Here is an 18,732-nt window from a genome sequence, read left to right on the forward strand (position 1 = left end):
AATGATAATACAATAAATTCTTTAGGCACTAGGTTAGCATACATAAACATTTTAATACTCAAATGACGTTTTATAAATATATGTATAAGCTTAATAATATGCTTAGGTAATTTATGTATATATATCTTTTTTTTTTTTTTTTAAACGGAGATACCAGAAAACGGTCCAAAATTTACTTTTTGCAAGTTTGAACGGCTCCACAACGCTAGAGGGCGGCGATTCTTCTCCTATGTAAAATACATTCAGAATACGTTGAGGGAAGAACATGCTGGGAATCATCTCGCTCTCTGCAAGGGTTATTGGTTGATTTATGTTCACGGTTTGTAGTGAAGTTGACAAGAAACGCAATGTTCTTTGATGTATTGGTTTTACCTACAAAACAACCTAATCAACGTGTTTGCAATATTTTCGCTTGCATTCACATTTTGTAAGCCAGCACTTAAAAGTACACAGTTTGCTATAAAGAGACATATCGTGATTTTACATAACGCACAAGTGATTAAACGTTAGTCGACATTTACATCAGTCTGATTGTAGAGACAATTAATTTCTGATTTGGTTCATGCAGAACTATATATACTTTTTGGGATAGTTTAGTCATTTAGATTTCAAACATACTGTATGATGGGAAAATGGTAACAAATAATCTAAACAGTGTTGTTTTAAACCGTAGTTGTGAGGTATGAACCAGGAGAATGTCTTGCCCTAGATGAGAAAAAACGTTCAGAAGACAATTGCAGACAAACCTGGAATGAGAAGAAATTGACCTGAAAGAGGTCAAGGGACCTCTGTGAAGTCTTTTTCCCACCTGCATGATGAAGAAATGCCCTCCACATTAGGAGCAAATCAAAGTATTTTAAATTTCATTTCTTCTTGTTAGACTTTTATCCAGATGACTGTATATGCCAAGGTATATTATTTTACTTTAAAAAATACCATATTTTTAGCAGGATAGACTGGATTGTGGTGTTTGACAATAAGAAATATTTTTGCATTCTGTTATGAACATTTGACCAAATTACATATTTGGAGGATAACTATAGTAACACTGCATAAAATGTTCGGCTCTAGTTTTTCTTGTGCATAGATATTTATCTTCCTTGACCGGCACCTCCGAAGGTGTGCGTTTGCTTCTTTACACTTTTAGGCTCTAGTTTGTTACCATAGCTATGACCTCCATAAAACAAACTGGTATTTGTTGTGAACTTTGAGCCTAAAGAAATATCTATTTATAAATTTAATGAGCCTAAAAAATGCTGTTTGGTTCAGGCAGAATGTACAGTAGGTGTTTTTATCAAATTAATTGCTTTTTTAGGCAACTAGCTGGAAGAACTGAAAAGGGAAGTTGTCAACTTGATCCAGTGCTTTCCAGAGGGTGTTGAGGTGGCTAGATTGACTTGTATGTACAGGAGGGTCTATGGCAAGAGATTTGGACCTTTGACAAGTTATGGTTTGGCAGGCCTCCAGACCTCTTTGAACTGCTTGGTGACCGAATCCATGTGGAAAGGATTTACAATAAAAATATGATCAGATCCTTAGTGTGAGGTATGAACTAAAAATATATAAGTTTGCATTAATTGATTTATTATCAAATGATGTATTATTTTTGGAAAAAGTGTGCGTGTGTTTCTGTTTTTGCATTTAAAGGGAAAGTTCACCCAAAAATGAAAATCCTGTCATCCTTTACTCACCCTCATGTAATTTAATATCTATATAAATAAGTTTGTTCTGATGAACACAGAAAGATATTTGGAAGATTGGGTCTCATTCACTAATAATTGCGTAGATTTTTCACATTTGAACCTCCCACGAAAACTTTCCACCTAATTCACAACACGTGTGTACGTACATGAATTTGTTCTTAACCTCGTCCTAATGTTAGTGAATTTGCAGCATTCTAAATGAGCGGCCGCTTGCACGAGTTTTGTCATTTGCATAAATACACCCAGTCCCTCTCCTATTAGGCCTTTCTTCCTAACCTTTCCTTTACCACCAGTCGTTAAGTCAAAGTTTCTCCAGGCAACCCCATGTGACGCTGTCTACAGATGTGCTCTCGCAAGTAATTCCAAGTGCAAAGTCCTCAAAGTCAGTTCATACACAATAAAACACCTTTTATACAGACACGCAGTTTAAAGAGTTCTCGTTAACCTGCTGTAAAAGCGCTGTTACTCAGAGAAACATCGCAGATCGAGCTATAGTCTAATGCAGCTTTTCATATTCTTTCTCTGTATATGATGAAATAATTTTTAAATTGAAAATACATATACGCGTAATTATTTATATATATATATATATAAATTAAAATATATCACTTTTATCCTAAGATGAAACATGCATTTTGTCGTTTTGTCTTAGAAAGAGAGCGAGAGAGGGAGAGAGAGAAGAATAGAAAGAGACTGGTGATTTTTGCCTACGTGTGCTTTCAACTGTTCCCATCTTTTCTCTTATATTTAGAATAAATTTTAGTATGAAAGTTTTAGTGAATCATGATTTGTTTGTGAAAGCGTCCGTATGCTTATAACCAGACAGTTCCCTTTCTGTCGGTCTCTTGACGTTGTGTCGAGCCGACAGATGGGGTTTGACTTGAGAACCTATCATCTTCTGATTATTTTGAAAAGGCCAATGAAAATTGGCGAATGAAATTTGCATGCCGGACTCCGCCCTGGACATCCGGGTATAAAAGGAACATGGCATGCAGCATTCATTCACCTTTTGGTCTTCAGAGCCTACGCATCTGATGATCTTCTGCGGATCTTCGTTGATCTTCTTGCGATCTCACGATCTACCTTCCTGCTGGAATCTTCGACGTGGTGCAGTGGACAGTCCCTTTCTGCAGCTACTCTCCTCTGGGCTTCTCGGCAGTTCCTGTGGTGTCAAGAGCAAATTTCCTTCTAAAAGAGCAAATTTCTCCAGCGTGGCATGGCCCGCTGCTCTCGTGGGTGCAACGCGCTCATCGAGGAGGGGGACGGACACGATGTCTGCCTCAGGTGTTTGGATCTCCGGTACGCTGAGGCAGCCTTTGTGGATACGTCCTGCCTGCTCTGCGGGCGGATGGCGATCCAGATGTTGCGGTCACGGGTGTCTGTGTTCTTTATGGACACAGCCACCAACCCATCTGCTACCCGTTCCGAGACTGCAAGGGCTACTGCCCTGCCGTCCGCTTCGGTTAGCACCGGTGGTGATATGGGGATCACTGTGAGCGTTAGCCGCAGGCTCACGGACCGTTCACGCCCCTTCTCACTCGTCTGATCGTCCCCCAGGAGACGGTTCTACCCCGTCTTGTTCCTCAGTCACGTACTCGGGAGTGCGTGACGTGGATGAGATGTCGCTTGCTGCATCGGAGGGCGACCTGCATCCGACCCCGACGACTCCTCGGAGCTCCCTCCCTCGGGGGGTCGAGCCCAGGAGGAAGCGGACATCGAAATGTCATCCATGCTATTCTGGGCCGCCGCGAACATTGGGTTGCAGTGTACCACACTGCCTCCTCCCCAGCGCTCGCGGCTGGATACGTGGTACCTCGGTCTGAGTGCGGCTCCAAGCCGCGCCCGGCCCAGGTCCCGTTCTTCCCGGAGGTGCATGAGGAGCTCAGTAAAACGAGGAACGCCCCCCTCACGGCCCGTTCCTGTCAGACTGGCTCTGTCGCCCATACCTCCCTCGATGGTGGGGCAGCCAGAGGCTATGTCGAGCTTCCCAGGTGGAGCGTGCTGTCGCGGTGCACCTGTGCCACCTGGAGGGCTCGGCCTAGACTCCCTTACAAGGCGTGTAAGGTTTTGGCATCCCTGGTGTCGAAGGCTTACACTGCTGCGGGACAGGCTGCCTCCTCTCTCCACGCCATGGCCATCCTGCAAGTTCACCAGGCCAAGGCATTGAAGGAGCTCCACGAGGGTAGGACCGACCCAGTGGCAATGCAGGAACTCCGCACCGCCACTGACCAGCGTCTCTATGGGCGACTAAGATGACGGGTCGGGCGATGTCCACCATGGTGGTCCAGGAGAGGCACCTCTGGCTAAACCTTGCGCAGATGAGGGACTCTGAGAAAGTTCGCTTTCTAGATGCCCCCATCTCGCAGGGTGGGCTGTTTGGTGACACCGTCGAAGATTTCTCCCAACAGTTTTCGATGGTGAAGAAGCAGACAGAGGCGATCAAACACATCCTGCCCTGCCGTGACTCGGCCGCCTCCAGGCCTTTGAGATCCTGAGCGGTGTCTGTTTCCCAGCAGCCCCGGTCCTCCTCGACTCCGGGTCCGGTTCCAGGGCCCCCTTCTCAGGCTGCCTCCCGGAAAAGGACGTCGAAGAGGAAACCGCCACCCCGCCAGCAGCCGTCGCGGAAGCAGAAGCGGCCCTGACGGGGGACCCCAGGGAGATCGAGCTACCATCGGGCCCGACCCCAGCGACATCACTGGGGGATCGGACAGGGACGGTTCCTGCCCCGTCTCACCATCTGCTGGCCTTCTCTGGGGGGCCAGCGCCCACTTTCTCACAAAAAGAGTTTCCTCTCTCTCTGGGTCGTTACAGCCGCTCCCACTCTCGACACGACAGTGGATGGCAACTCGACGTTGCGCCATGGCGAAGCGCAATGTGGAGTATACTGTAAACACCAGCCCTCAGCACTCTCAGTCAGAGAGTGCGTTGAGCTGCACAAACGCCAGGCAGGAAAAACAGTACAGCCGATCTTCTCCCTGGGGGCTCTCCCCCGGCAAGGTATCCGCATTGCTGGCCATCGAACCACCCCCTGCGGGGGCAATGAGGCAGATCGAACCCCTAGTCCCCCTGTCTCGGTTCCTGGGAGCCTGGCTTCGGCTTCCCAGGCCGTCAGGTTGGCTGAGGAGGATGATCCGTCTCGGCTACGCGATCCACTTCGCCAGACGGCCGCCCAAGTTTCGGGGCATCCTCTCTACCTCAGTCAGAGGCAAGGATGCTCCCGTGCTTCGGGCCGAGGTCGCCACCCTTCTGGCGAAGAGAGCGATCGAGCCCGTCCTACCAGCCGAGATGTCCAACGGGTTCTACAGCCCGTACTTCATTGTCCCCAAGACGGGGGGCTGCGCCCCATCCTAGATCTGCATGTCCTGAACAAGCTCCTACACAAGCTGCCGTTCAGGATGATCACGCAGAAGCGCATCCTGTCATCCGTCAGATGTCAGGATTGGTTCATGGCAATCGACCTGAAGGACGCGTACGTTCATGTCTCGATCCTCTCTCGTCATCGGCCGTTCCTACGGTTTGCTTTCGAGGGGCGGGCATATCAGTACAGGGTCCTCCCCTTCGGTCTGTCCCTGTCTCCACGTGTCTTCAATGAAGATCGTGGAAGCTGCCCTCCTTTCCCCTCAGGGAAATAGGTGTGCGGGTACTGAACTATCTCGACGACTGGCTAATCTTGGCACAAGCGAGATCTGTTGTGTACACACAGGGACCTGGTGCTCCGGCACCTAGATCGGTTGGGGCTACAGGTCAACTGGGAAAAGAGCAAGCTCTCCCCTGAGCAGAGCATACTCTTTCTCGGTATGGAACTCGACTCTGTCTCCATGACAGCGCGACTGACTACAGAGCGCGCCCAGTCAGTGTTGAATTGCCTGAAGCTTTTCAGACAATCAGCGGTCCCCCTGAATCAATTTCAGAGGCTCCTGGGTTACATGGCATCCTCGGCGGGGGTGGTCCCCCTCGGGTTGATGTACATGCGACCGCTCCAGCACTGGCTACAGAGTCGAGTTCCTTGGAGAGCGTGGCACACCGGCAGCAGGCGTATGGTCATCACGCCTTTCTGGGAGTGGGCTACCCCCGGCTGTGGTGGAGACCATCACCCAGGCTAGGGCCCCTGCCACTAGGCGGTTATACGCCTTTAAGTGGCGCCTCTTCTCGTCCTGGTGTCCTCTTGCGGAGAGGACCCACAGAGATGCTCGATCAGGCACGTGCTGTCCTTCCTACAGGAGAGACTTGAGAGAAACCTCTCCCCCTCCACACTGAAAGTGTATGTTGCCGCAGTAGCCGCACATCACGAACCAGTTGGTGGCAAGTCTCTGGGACAGCACGACCTGGTCATTAGGTTCCTAAGGGGCGCGAGAAGGTTGAATCCACCTCCCCCGTGCTCCGTACCCTCTTGGGACCTGGAAGTGGTCCCTTCAAGCCCCTGGGAGAGGCCGCTCTTTCTCACCTCTCGATAAAGACGGCCCTCCTAGTGGCGCTCGCCTCCATCAAGAGGGTGGGGGACCTACAGGCATTCTCTGTGTCCACGGACTGCTTGGAATTCGGGCCTGGAGATTCTCACGTGATCCTGAGACCACGGCCCGGCTACGTGCCCAAGTTTCCCACCACTCCCTTTCGGGACCAGGTGGTGAACTTGCTTCGCGCTCCCCACTGGGGAGGAAGACCCAACCCCGTCCGTGTTTTGTCCAGTACTTGAACCGCACGCAGAGCTTCAGAAGCTCTGAGCAGCTCTTTGTCTGTTTTGGAGGTCAGCAGAAGGGGAGGGCTGTCTCCAAACAGAGGCTGGCGCACTGGATCGTGTAGGCCATCGTTATGGCCTACCGATCACAAGGTCGCCCCTGCCTGTTGGGGAGTGAGGGCACACTCCACCCGGTGTGTGGCCTCATCGTGGGCACTGGCTCAGGGCGCCTCTCTGGCAGACATCTGCAGAGCTGCGGGTTGGGCTACACCCATCACATTCGCGAGGTTTTACAATCTACGCGTGGAACCGGTGTCAGCCCGCGTCTTCCAGGGCAACAGATAGGACCAGCATCCGGTAGGGCGTATGCCTGCGAAAGCCCTTCCCCCTTCCTCTAGGGGGAGCAGCGGCTATTTCGCCTTCCTTCTTTCCCCACTGGGTAAAGAACAGGCATTCCATCCATCACTAAGCACCTCCCTGGGGGGCAGGCTGGGGAACAGCTGAGTTATCTACCACATAGCTCTAACCTGACCTAGTGCTCCAGGCGTGGTAACCCCCCCCCCTCCGTGGTCTGTTCCGTCTGATGTATCCTCATGAATGGTTCCCACCTTGGTAACCTATGACCTCCCTAGGTGGACTTCCACCCTGCGGTTAACTCCTTCAGTCCGCACGTTTTCCCATGAGTTCTCCCCTGATGGTGAGACCATGTGGTGTCTGCACTAATTCCTCCCTATGGTAGGATAGTGCTCTCTGTAGCGTTTTTCCCCCAGGGGGGATTAATGCTTACCCAGTGGCCCTTACGCTGACTCGCCCACGCCAGTCAACGTCGCTCCGCTGGTAATTGTGAGCGCTGTGGCATTTTCCATAGGAACCCCATCTGTCGGCTCGACACAACGTCGAGAGACCGACAGAAAGGGAACGTCTTGGTTACGGATGTAACTTCAGTTCCCTGATGGAGGGAACGAGACGTTGTGTTCTCCTTGCCACAATGCTGGCCGCCCACCATAGTGGTCGGGGGATGCTCAGGCTCCTCAGACCAGGAGGTGAATGAATGCTGCGTGCCGTGTTCCTTTCATACCCGGATGTCCGGGGCGGAGTCCGGCATGCAAATTTCATTCGCCAATTTTCATTGGCCTTTTCAAAATAATCAGAAGATGATAGGTTCTCAAGTCAAACCCCATCTGTCTGCTCAACACAATGTCTCGTTCCCTCCATCAGGGAACTGAGGTTACATCTGTAACCAAGACGATTTTGCCCCCCATTGACTCCCATAGTAGGAAAAATTACTTCATCATTTTTTTTGTTCTGTTGAACAGAAAAGAAGACATTTTGAAGAATGTAGGACAGCAAACAGTTCTGGGGCACTTTTGACTACCATTGTATTTTTTCCTACTATGGTAGTCAATGCCATGGGGGGGAAAATCTGTCTGGTTATAAGCATTCTTCCAAATATCTTTCTCTGTGTTCATCAGAACATAGAAATTTATACAGATTTGGACCAACTCGAAGGTGAGTAAATTATGACAGAATTTTCATTTTTGGGTGAAGTATCACTTTAAGCCTTGTCTGTGAAACTGGTCCTTATTATTATTATTTATTTATTTACTCAATAATTGCATTTATACATACTGCCTTACAGCCACTTTGGACTGAGAAATAAATTTTGTGATCGGGTAAAAATCCCCTATTATGTTAGTAATGCCAGACCACACTGCAGGTTTGCCAGATCTGCGTAACAAAATCAAATCTAGCCCAGTGACCCCATACCAAATCAAAAAATAAGTCGCTCCCATGCCTAAAATAAATTTGTTACAGTCACAGATCAGCATTACACATAATTTCGTCATGAAAATCACTGCGTAGTAATATAATCAATATAATCTTTTTTTTAATAAACAATGTCATCTCACCTTATACAGTAGTAGATGACAGCTGATTAAAAAATGTAGCCACCTTTAATCTGTTGAATAAAAAACAGTCCGCAGGACCAGTTTAAAATTTTAAACCATGGTTTAAACCATGAACCTGGTAACCGTGGTTCAATGTATTTGAAACCTATTTTATGTATTTTAGAATGGGCTATAATATGCATGCGTGACTTCCGCGTTTCACAGGAAGAACCCTAGGCAGTTTCCGGCTGGGGAGACTTAAAGGGGTCATATGGTGAGAACATGTGTTTTTCTGTGTCTTTGGTGTGTTATAAGTTGCCCATGCATGTATTAGACACGTAAAATTGCAAAAATTTAAGTGTCGGAACAAAAGATGCATTCTATCTAAAAGCGAATGCTCACCCAGACCTGCCTGAAACGCCTCGTGTAACCACACCCCCACAAATCTACGTCAGTTCTTAGCATGACTTGACTAAGACCGTCCAAATGTACAGTATATGCAAGTCAGTACTGTCAGTACAATTGCTTTGGAACCTGATGTTCCAAATATGGTAAGAGGTGTTAAATTTCCGTCACATGCTTGCAGTATTCGACCAATCACTACACGCTGGTTAACTGGCCAATCATAGCACACCTTGCTTTTTAGAGCGACGAGCTTTGTTAAAAATACGCTCAGTTCTGAGAGGCGGGGCAAAGAGGAGATACAAACATGCACGGTATTTGGAAATACAACGTTTTTGAGCCTTAAATCGTGTTTACACATTGCATTACATCCAAAACAAACAATAATATTCGATTTAGCCGTGTCATATGACTCCTTTAAAGCAGAGAGAAATGGAAATATGAGAAAATTGTAAAATTTAGCAGATGCCGTACATTGTGGCACACAGCAGGGGTATATAGAAGTGGCATTCTACCATATTTGAAATTATACTTTCATAAGTTAACATTTCATTATAACATTCAAATACGGTAGAACGCCACTTCTATATACCAATGCTGTGTGCTGCAATGTACAGCATCTGTTAAATTGAACTATTTTCTAATTTTTCAATTTCTCTCTGCTTTAAGTCTCCCCAACCAGAAACTGCCTAGGGTTCTTCTGACCATGGAATGCAGAAGTCATGCATGCATTATTGCCATCTCTATTGTACCTGCCATGTAATGGGAGTGTAAGTAGTGCGCCTTTGTGGTCATTTTGGAAGCTACCTGGCCATCTGGTCGAATAATACTATTTTCAGTATAATTTTGTGGAAATGTATGTGCATCCCCATATTGTTACGTAAACCCATATGGATTGACCACTGATTACAATGAATGTTGCTTTAGATAAATGGATTCAGCCAATTGACAATTTAGTACGTATACATTGTTATGTAAAGTATATAATTGCGACTTCGTAGGTAAAAAAACTGTCCCTAGCCTTTTATCAACAATTGCATAATGTGTCAGATCAAGCACCTGTTATTAAGGATCATGTTTCAGGAAATGCAAGTGTGTCATCCTAGGCAGAGGTGGGTAGAGTAGCCAAAATCTTTACTCAAGTAAAAGTACAAGTAACTAGAGAAATTGTTACTCAAGTAAAAGTAAAAGTCACTATTTTAAAAATTACTTGAGTAAAAGTAAAAAAGTATGCAATGAAAAAACTACTCAAGTAGCTAGTTACTTAGTTACTTTGTATCTGATTATATAGGCCTTCTACATTAAATTAATATTAACGCCAATATTTTAATATTACATTTTAATCAATATTTTTAATTATCATAAGCAGATATCTTTGCAATATACTAGAGAGACTAAAGAATAGACAAACACAGAAGAGACAAGCATTTCTGTAAATTTCATCTAGTCCTGATGTCAATGTAGTTTACACAACTTATTTAGAATAATAGACCATGTCAAACTAAAGCATGAACTAAACTCAGAGCATTTCCTAAGATGATCTAGAACATCTGCAGTGCTCTCTTAAATGAAATACACATTTTTGAACAAAGCTCATGTTTTCTCGTGTTGTGTCACGTGTGTGTTGTGAAACGCTCTTACTTGTAAACAAACAGTAAACAGTGAACCACACGCCCATCAACAAGTTTTCTTCCTTCTGTTCTTCAAATGTATATTTCTGCAAGCCCACGTCTCTGTGTCTGACAGGTAACGCGCATGTTGCTGTGTCTGACGAACAGGTCGCGCGGGTGCGCGCATATGGCGGGCATTTATCATTGCTGGCAAACAATATGACACATTTGCAGTTTTGATTGTATAGATATAGATTAATATCCACTTCATCCAACGCTCTTTGTGTTCTGCGTGTTCTTAAGTTTCGCGCTACGAGGAGTGAGTAATCCTGCTTCAGATGATTCAGATCGTGCTGCGAACTGAACAAATCATTTGAACTGATTCATTAGCCCATTCAAATGGTTTTTCCCATTGTTCAATTAATGCTTTCAAAAGAATCGACTCAAAAGAATCGATCACTCGGGAATGCCCGTAAAAAGAGACGACAACCTTGAAATAAACAACGTGTTTTAAAAAGCATATTTTAAAATGAAGGAACGAAGGAACGTCACGCAATGTAAGTTATGTAACGAAGTAAAAGTACATATTTTCTATTAGAAATTTACTCAAGTAAGAGTAAAAGTACACACTTTTAATTTTACTTAAAAAGTACATATTTTCCAAAATGTTACTCAAGTAAATGTAACGAAGTAAATGTAGCGCGTTACTACCCACCTCTGATCCTAGGCTCCAGCTTGAGGCTGAACAGACTCAGAGTCACATGACTTCCCTTAACAGAAAGCATTAGATCAGCTGAGAGAGTGAGCAGGAAAATGAAACCTAAGTGTGTAGCTCATGCCCTCTTCAGTCATTCACCAAAACACAACACACTACATGCTTCCTGCGGTGCTCATATGGCTGCAATGGACTCTGGTATTTTTAAACCTTTCCTAATTTTGTCGATACAAACAGGTAGGGTATGATTTTAGCTTTTTTGTTAGAGTTTTGTTAGAGATTCCTTGTTTCCTAGATATAGTTGACTGCATAGCTGGAGTGTTTTGTTTCAGTTTCCATTTTTTATGCAATGGATGTTTAGTGCTTTATGGGGAAGGGAGGAGGCTGCTATAAAAGAGCACAGTTTCATTTGTCATTCAGTTTGGACAGTTTTCATTGAGTGGATTTATAGACACAGGGTGAGATGTTTTTACTATGTCTATTTATAAAAATGTAAAAATTTGTTTGTAAGAGTTCAATTGAATTACTGTAGTCACCATGTACATTATAATGTTCACGTTACAGTAAATTGCTTAGTTTATAAGGAAACAGCTTTATTGATTTGTATGTTCAAGTTTATATATGTTAACTGTTTGTTTTTTCTAATGTAAATCAGTAAAAATGCACGGCAGTGTTGTTTAAGAATTTGCATTCTAACAATGAAACTTATTGACATAAGAAGGTTTACATTTAGTTGATGTTATTGATAATTTACCCATTGAGAACACAAGACAGCAAATTAAATGAGATCTTAATTTATTTATTAATCTTAATAAAGTTGTATTTGTTAACATTAGTGAATGCAAGAATTATCAATGTACAATTTAGTTTTTCATGTCTATACAATTGTTCATGTTAGTTTATGGTGCATTAACTAATGTTTACAATTACGTTTGATTTTATTAAAAATGAAATTAGTGTAAATGTAGAAGTAAATGCAGAAATTAACATGAACTAAGATTAATAAATGCTGTAGAAGTGTATTTCGTTGTTAGTTTGTGTTAGCTAATGCATTAACTAATTGTTAACAAATAAGTTTCAGTGTTGAAACTAGTAACTTTGTATTAGCACCTATTGTATTATTGCTCCTGTATGACATATCGCTTATTGCTCCCTGAACTCTGCAAGTCACTTCGGATAAAAGCGTCTGCTAAATGACTAAATGTAAATGTTAATACAACCTTACTGTCTTTACTCAGTGCTGATTTTGTCATTGATGGCTGAAAAAGTGCTGTAAAGGCCAATACCAATACTTCGGGGGGGGGGTTATTACATGTTTCAGATTTTACTCAATGTTCGTACTGTGTATATTTTCAGATATCAACGTGGATGATAGTCCTAAGAGGGCAATTTGTAAGAAAGTTGTCAAGACTGTGAAAAAGCACCCTAGAGGAATTGCCCTTGATAAGTTAGCGAAGATCTTTGCTGAGAGGTTCAAACAGGAGCTTTTGCCAGCTGAACTTGGGTTCCCATCATTGGAGGCTTTTGTGGCATCTCTTGAGGAACTAGTGGTGGAAGATGGCATGATCTTTCACAAGAAGAACATAGTGCTGACAGGTAAAGACTTCACATTGTTTGTTGTCCTGGGTCAGAATCCTTTGTTGTTTCAGTGCAATGATATAAAAGCCCTCGACCCAGCCATTGACCTCATTTCTAAACCTAACCTAGGGTTGTTCACGTGAACCTTGGTAAAATCAGGTTGAGCGTGAGTCAGTCAAGGAAAATGTATGTGTAACAAGAATAACACAGAGTAGGAAGGAAGAGGCTGGAATCAGGGATGACTACTGCTGGCAAGTAAGCCTTTTTATTCTCAAACACAAAAACACTTGCGCTTCTCGTGCTAATCTTAACTGTCCTTTTCAGACTCGTAAACTCAGTCCTTTCCGTCTCGCTTCCGGGTTGTTGCTCACTCTCCTCGTCCGCGTCTACCAGCAGTAGTCCCGATCTCTCTCCTCGATCGGCTCTGCCTCAGTGGCTTTTATGCCTCCCCATGCCACTTGCTGGAATGAGACACAGGTGTTTGTGATTTTCGTCTGCCACACTCAATCCCCGCTCGTCTCCTCACTCTCTCAGGGGACAGGACTGCACCCAGCCCCCTGTCCGACGCGTCGGTCTGCAGGAAAAAAGGGAGAGAAAAGTTAGGAGAATGTAGGAGCGGCCCGCCGCACAGAGCAGCCTTCACTTGGTTAAAGGCCTGCTGGCACCGCTCCATCCACTGGACCGGATCTGGTGCTTCCTTTTTAGTGAGATCAGTCAGCGGGTTGATGAGCTCCGAATATTTAGGTACAAACCTTCTATAATATCCCGCCAACCCCAGGAACTGTCTCACCTCCTTTTTGGTCTTGGGGCTCGGGCAGGCTGCAATCGCTGCAGTCTTATTAATTTGGGGACGCACCTGCCCGTGACTCAAGTGGAAGCCCAGATACTTGACCTCCACACGCCCAATTGCGCACTTCTTCGGATTCGCCGTGAGCCCGGCCTCCCTCAGCGACCTCAGGACCGCCCTCAGATGCACCATATGCCGCTGCCAGTCGTTGCTGTGGATGATAATATCATCCAGATAGGCAGCAGCGTATGTCGCATGGGGTCGGAGGATCCGATCCATGAGACGCTGGAAGGTGGCCGGAGCCTGAAACAATCCGAACGGAAGTGTCACGAATTGGTGTAAACCAAACGGTGTGGTGAAGGCTGTCTTTACTTTGGATACTGGTGTTAGGGGGATCTGCCAGTAACCTTTTGTTAAATCCAGTGTCGAATAAAAGTGAGCAGCACCCAGCCGGTCCAACAATTCGTCGACTCGCGGCATCGGGTAAGCATCAAATTTTGATACGGCGTTAACCTTGCGATAGTCCACGCAGAACCTAACCAAGCCGTCGGTTTTGGGCACCAAAACTATCGGGCTCACCCAGTCACTGGTGGACTCTTCTATTAGTCCCAAATCTAACATGGCGTCTAATTCCGCCTGAACCACCTTTTTTTTGTGTTCAGGTAAACGGTAGGGTCTACTACGCACCACTACCCCAGGCTCGGTTTCGACATGGTGCTGTATGAGGTTCGTTCGGCCAGGAAGGGGAGAGAACACGTCGGCAAACTCCGCTTGCAGGCGGGCCAGGTCAGTGAGCTGCGAAGGTGAGAGGTGGTCTCCCCCTGGGGCCAGGGCAATGGATTGTGGTTTTACATTTGCCTCCGGCCTGAGATCCTCCTCTGCGGACACCACCATCACCAGCATCACTGCCTCCACCTCGCTCCATTTTTTTAGGAGGTTGAGGTGGTAGATTTGACGTGCCCCCCTCCTATCTGATCGGATAACCTCATAATTGAGATCGGCAACTTGCCGTGTGACCTCGAAGGGTCCTTGCCACTTTGCAAGTAATTTGGAGGAAGACGTTGGGAGCAATACAAGCACTTTCTCTCCCAGCGTGAGTTTTCTCAGGTTAGAGCCCCAGTTATACAGACGGCTCTGTTTGTACTGGGCCTGTAGCAAATTCTCCAGAGATAGCCGCCCCAGTGTCTGGAGTTTTGCTCTCAGGTCCAAGACATACTGAATTTCGTTTTTGCTCGATGAGCTGAACCAGATTTTGGTGGATGGAGGTCTGGTTACAACCTGAATCCACCAACGCCTGGTAGGTACCCCCCCAATACTCACGGGTATCTGGTACAGGCCAGCCGGACCAGGGGCAGCCCGTGGCGTGTCAGGGACCCGGATTAGAGTTCCCACCTCCATCACTGGACACCGATCGATGAAGTGATCTGGGTCCCCGCAACGCCAACAGGCCGGCCCAGACCTTCCCGCCGCCCTGGCGGCAGTGGGTGAGACAGACGGCTGGTGTGAGGAGGCCGAGACAGTCGGTGTGGTATCCGTGGCCTCCATGCCGGAAGGCCGCGTAGACACAGCGCCTCCCCCCTCCATCCGTCCAGATCCATACCCTCCTCGGCCACGAGGAGGGCCTCTTCATGAGAAAGGCGGCCGGGTCCGGGGCGCGGGTACCGGCCGGTTCATTGGTGGGTGGTAGTGTGCGCGGTGTGGAGAGAGACACCGTGGGGAGAGACTCCCCGATTCCAGGGCACGCGATCAGGTGATCCTCCGCCAACTGGAGGCTGAGTCCAGCGATGCCGGTCGGTGGCACTGGACCCACCCCGCCATCTTCCGGGGCAGGCAGGTGATGAATTGTTCCAGCACCACCTTGTCGATGATGTCCCCGACGCCGCTTCCCTCAGCCACCAGCCATTTGCGGCAGGAGTCCCGGAGCTGCTGAGCGAGCAGGTAGGGCCGGCCGGCTTCTGCCAACCCCAGCGACCGAAATCGCTGGCGGTGTTGCTCTGGGCTCCGGCCAACCCGCTGCAGAATGGCCTTCTTCAGCTCAGCATACACTAGGAGGCTCTCTGGGGGGAGTTGTTGCGCCGCCACCTGCGCCTCGCCGGAGAGAAGGGGTATCAGCTGGAGGGCCCACTGGTCCCTTGGCCATTCGCTGGACTCGGCGGCCCAGTCGTAGAGCTCCAGGAACGCCTCGGGATCATCATGTGGGCCCATCTTCTGCAGCATCAGGTGGATCGGTGGGGCCGGTCCGCTGGTACCCCCCGTCTGAGCCCCCCGGTGCATCCAGCTCCGGAACGCCTCGCGGTACTCCTGCTTCCTTCCATTACTCCCGGGTTTCGGCACCACTGTAACAAGAATAACACAGAGTAGGAAGGAAGAGGCTGGAATCAGGGATGACTACTGCTGGCAAGTAAGCCTTTTTATTCTCAAACACAAAAACACTTGCACTTCTCGCGCTAATCTTAGCTGTCCTTTTCAGACTCGTAAACTCAGTCCTTTCCATCTTCAACCTCTCCGGGTTGTCGCTCACTCTCCTCGTCCGCGTCTACCAGCAGTAGTCCTGATCTCTCTCCTCGATCGGCTCTGCCTCAGTGGCTTTTATGCCTCCCCACGCCACTTGCTGGAATGAGACACAGGTGTTCGGACGCCTAATCCACGCTTGTAAAAGCAACGCAGTTGCGCATTTTAACCGGTCCGAAAACACAAACTCGTGCTGTACTTATGCGCAGAAATCCACTTAAAGCAGAGAGAAATGGAAAAAATGAGAAAATAGTTCAATTAGGAGATGCTGTACATTGCGGCACACAGCAATATTATATAGAAGTGGCGTTCTACCGTATTTAAATGTTATAATGAAATGTTAACTTATGAAAGTATAATTTAAAATACGGTAGAACAGCACTTCTACTGTATATACCCCTGCTGTGTGCCGCAATGTACATCATCTGCTAAATTGAACTATTTTCTCATATTTCCATTTCTCTCTGCGTTAAGTCTCCCCAACCGGAAACTGATTTAATATAATACTTATCTTGCATTATCAGAGATGTTTCCGATATTTTTTGACAGCACTGTCATATTTTTCAGGTGCGGACTATGAAAAAACATGCAATGATGTTGTGGAGTTGGTAAAAAGACACTCTGATGGCGTTCCTGTTTCTAAAATAGCAGTTGTTTTCAGACAGGCGTATGACAGACCTTTAAAAAAGAAAGAATTAGCGTTCTCATCAATAGCAGCTTTCATTGACTCTCTCAGCAAACAGCTGTATGTATACAGTGGTCAGATATACTACGGGTGCGTCAAGCCTGAACCTTCAACACCCACAGGTAATGACAGGTAATGTTATCCACACATATATTTTGTCATGACTTTTATATTCTTATGCTTTTCCTTTTCACAGCAGCCATGAGTATCAGTGGCGTTTTTAAGGATGTGGTGGAGCTTGTTCAGGAGAATCCAAAGGGCATCCCTCTTAGAAAGCTCTCTATGTTCTTTAGTCAAAAGTATCGACGGAACCTGTCAGTATCAGAACTTGGTTTCCGTTCAATCCCAGCGTTTATTGATTCTTTGAGAGATGAGCTCTTGGTAGACAAAGAGCGAGTCTACCATAAGGATCACAGAGCAGCTGCTGTCTCTACACCCGTGAACAAAGACCCGAAACCTTCGAGAACTGTCACATTGACAAAACTGGACTCCGGCCACAAAGGTACTGAAATGACCCAAGAGGAACTGCTACATAAAGTTAAAGAGGTTATTCAAGTTTTTCCAGCTGCTAGCCATTCCATTGCTGAACTACAGAATGGCTTTTTTCTGCTGTTCGGGTCAGCACTGCCAATTAACCTCTACATGTCGTTGGATGATAACCCTATGGCTAAACAAGTTCTCCCCTCTGGTCCGTTTACAGATAACAGACAAGCAGGAGCAAATTGCCTTGACGGTTAGTATCTTTTGTTTTGTTTTGTAATGCACCATACCATGTTTTCAAACTAAAATCCTGTCGACTTTGCTCTTGTAGAACCACCACAGAATATCAATGAAGGTGAAAAGAAGGTGCAACCAACAGCCATCCGTGCTGGTGTAAATGAGCAAGGATCTCCATTACTGCAAACCTGGACCGCCCCCCTCATGACAACCTCTAATAATCTTTCCACCCTGGAATTCCCAGCTCTTGGGTCCGAAGCAGAGGAGAAGTTGAAAGAGGGTAAGGGACCAGTTTTCTATGAGTCCTTCTACAGCCAGCTGAGGGAGGAACATAGTGCAAATGTAAGGGCGGCAGACGCCCTGCAGGAATATAGTGCTGGAAGACGAAGACAGGACATGAGCGCCGATGATGTGAACAGTTTGGCCGAGGATGTCATGAGAGCCCTTGCAGCCGATGGAGAGCATGTCACTATCGACAGGGTGTGTGTCTCTGTTTTTACTATTAAATAATCCACATTGGCTTGTTGTCGGTATTTACAATTATTATCATTTATTTTTCAGGTGATGAGCAGGGTGTGTTCACTTTTGCAAGTGTCCTCCTTGTTCGCTTTAAAGATCGACCCTCGTCGTCAACTCCCCATTTTGCAGGAACTTCAGCGCACCTTCAAGGAGATCAACATGTTCCTTGCGGTAAGGCGGGTTATACAAACGTCCTGGAGACGTGTACCGAATACACTGTTATATCACACATGTTGGCAGGTTTTGTTATGCGGTTGTTTCTTATAAACAGTGAAGGGTGGAGTGTTTTTTCTGTTGACGTCAAAGACTATGAAGTTTATAGGGCTGTTAAACGATTAATTGCGATTAATCGAATCCAGAATAGAAGTTTGTGTGTACATGATATATGTCTGTGCACTGTGCATATTGATGTTTTATTTATAAACACATTCACATACATGCACATATTTAAGAAAAATATAAAAAGTCAATACTTGTATTTATTTATATTTATGTATAATTGAAATGACTTAAATATTTCCTCAATTTATATATGTATGTGTTTATGAATACAAAATTAATATGCACAGTACACAGACATATATGATGTAAACACCAACTTTTATTCTGGATGCAATTAATCGTTTGACAGCCCTAAGAATTTAAACAACAAATATAAAAATGCAAATAATCACTTTTGAATTGGACAAATTAATAGACAAATATAAAACAGTTTATTTAATTTGTGTTTTAATATGTAGTTAAATAGAACAATAAAACAATGTAAAAAATATTTTTTAAAAGTAGATATAAAGTTAAATTAAAATCTGTTTAGTTGATTTAAAAAAACAATAAAAAGTTCAATAATAAATCCTTTCTACGGTGTAAATCACATTTTAAAAATCATTTGCCAATTTCTTTGATGTTTGAATGCTTTTTGAATGCTAAATGCTTTTCTTTAA

General features: G+C 45.7%; 1 protein-coding gene across 13 annotated transcripts in view; it reads left to right on the top strand.

Moving 5' to 3' along the window:
- Positions 1–251: 251 nt before the first annotated feature.
- The window catches only part of LOC130549349 (uncharacterized), a 36,680-nt gene continuing 18,199 nt past the window's right edge, over positions 252–18,732 (top strand). The window contains exons 1-9 of one of the 13 annotated variants that reach the window (XM_057326552.1): positions 252–319; positions 674–851; positions 1,316–1,545; positions 12,351–12,590; positions 16,438–16,677; positions 16,752–17,057; positions 17,256–17,288; positions 17,367–17,752; positions 17,834–17,962. In XM_057326552.1, the coding sequence (XP_057182535.1) occupies positions 12,557–12,590; positions 16,438–16,677; positions 16,752–17,057; positions 17,256–17,288; positions 17,367–17,752; positions 17,834–17,962 (1,128 nt within the window). In that variant the 5' untranslated portion in view covers positions 252–319; positions 674–851; positions 1,316–1,545; positions 12,351–12,556. Of the gene's footprint in view, positions 506–673; positions 852–1,315; positions 1,546–10,535; positions 11,232–11,326; positions 11,453–12,350; positions 12,591–15,730; positions 15,757–16,437; positions 16,678–16,751; positions 17,058–17,255; positions 17,289–17,366; positions 17,753–17,833; positions 17,963–18,732 lie in introns of those variants that run through there. The other 12 variants (XM_057326546.1, XM_057326547.1, XM_057326548.1 and 9 more) reach the window with 12 other exon arrangements.

The sequence above is a fragment of the Triplophysa rosa genome, unplaced genomic scaffold (assembly GCF_024868665.1).
Source record: "Triplophysa rosa unplaced genomic scaffold, Trosa_1v2 scaffold103_ERROPOS65457, whole genome shotgun sequence".
Classification (NCBI taxonomy): domain Eukaryota; kingdom Metazoa; phylum Chordata; class Actinopteri; order Cypriniformes; family Nemacheilidae; genus Triplophysa; species Triplophysa rosa.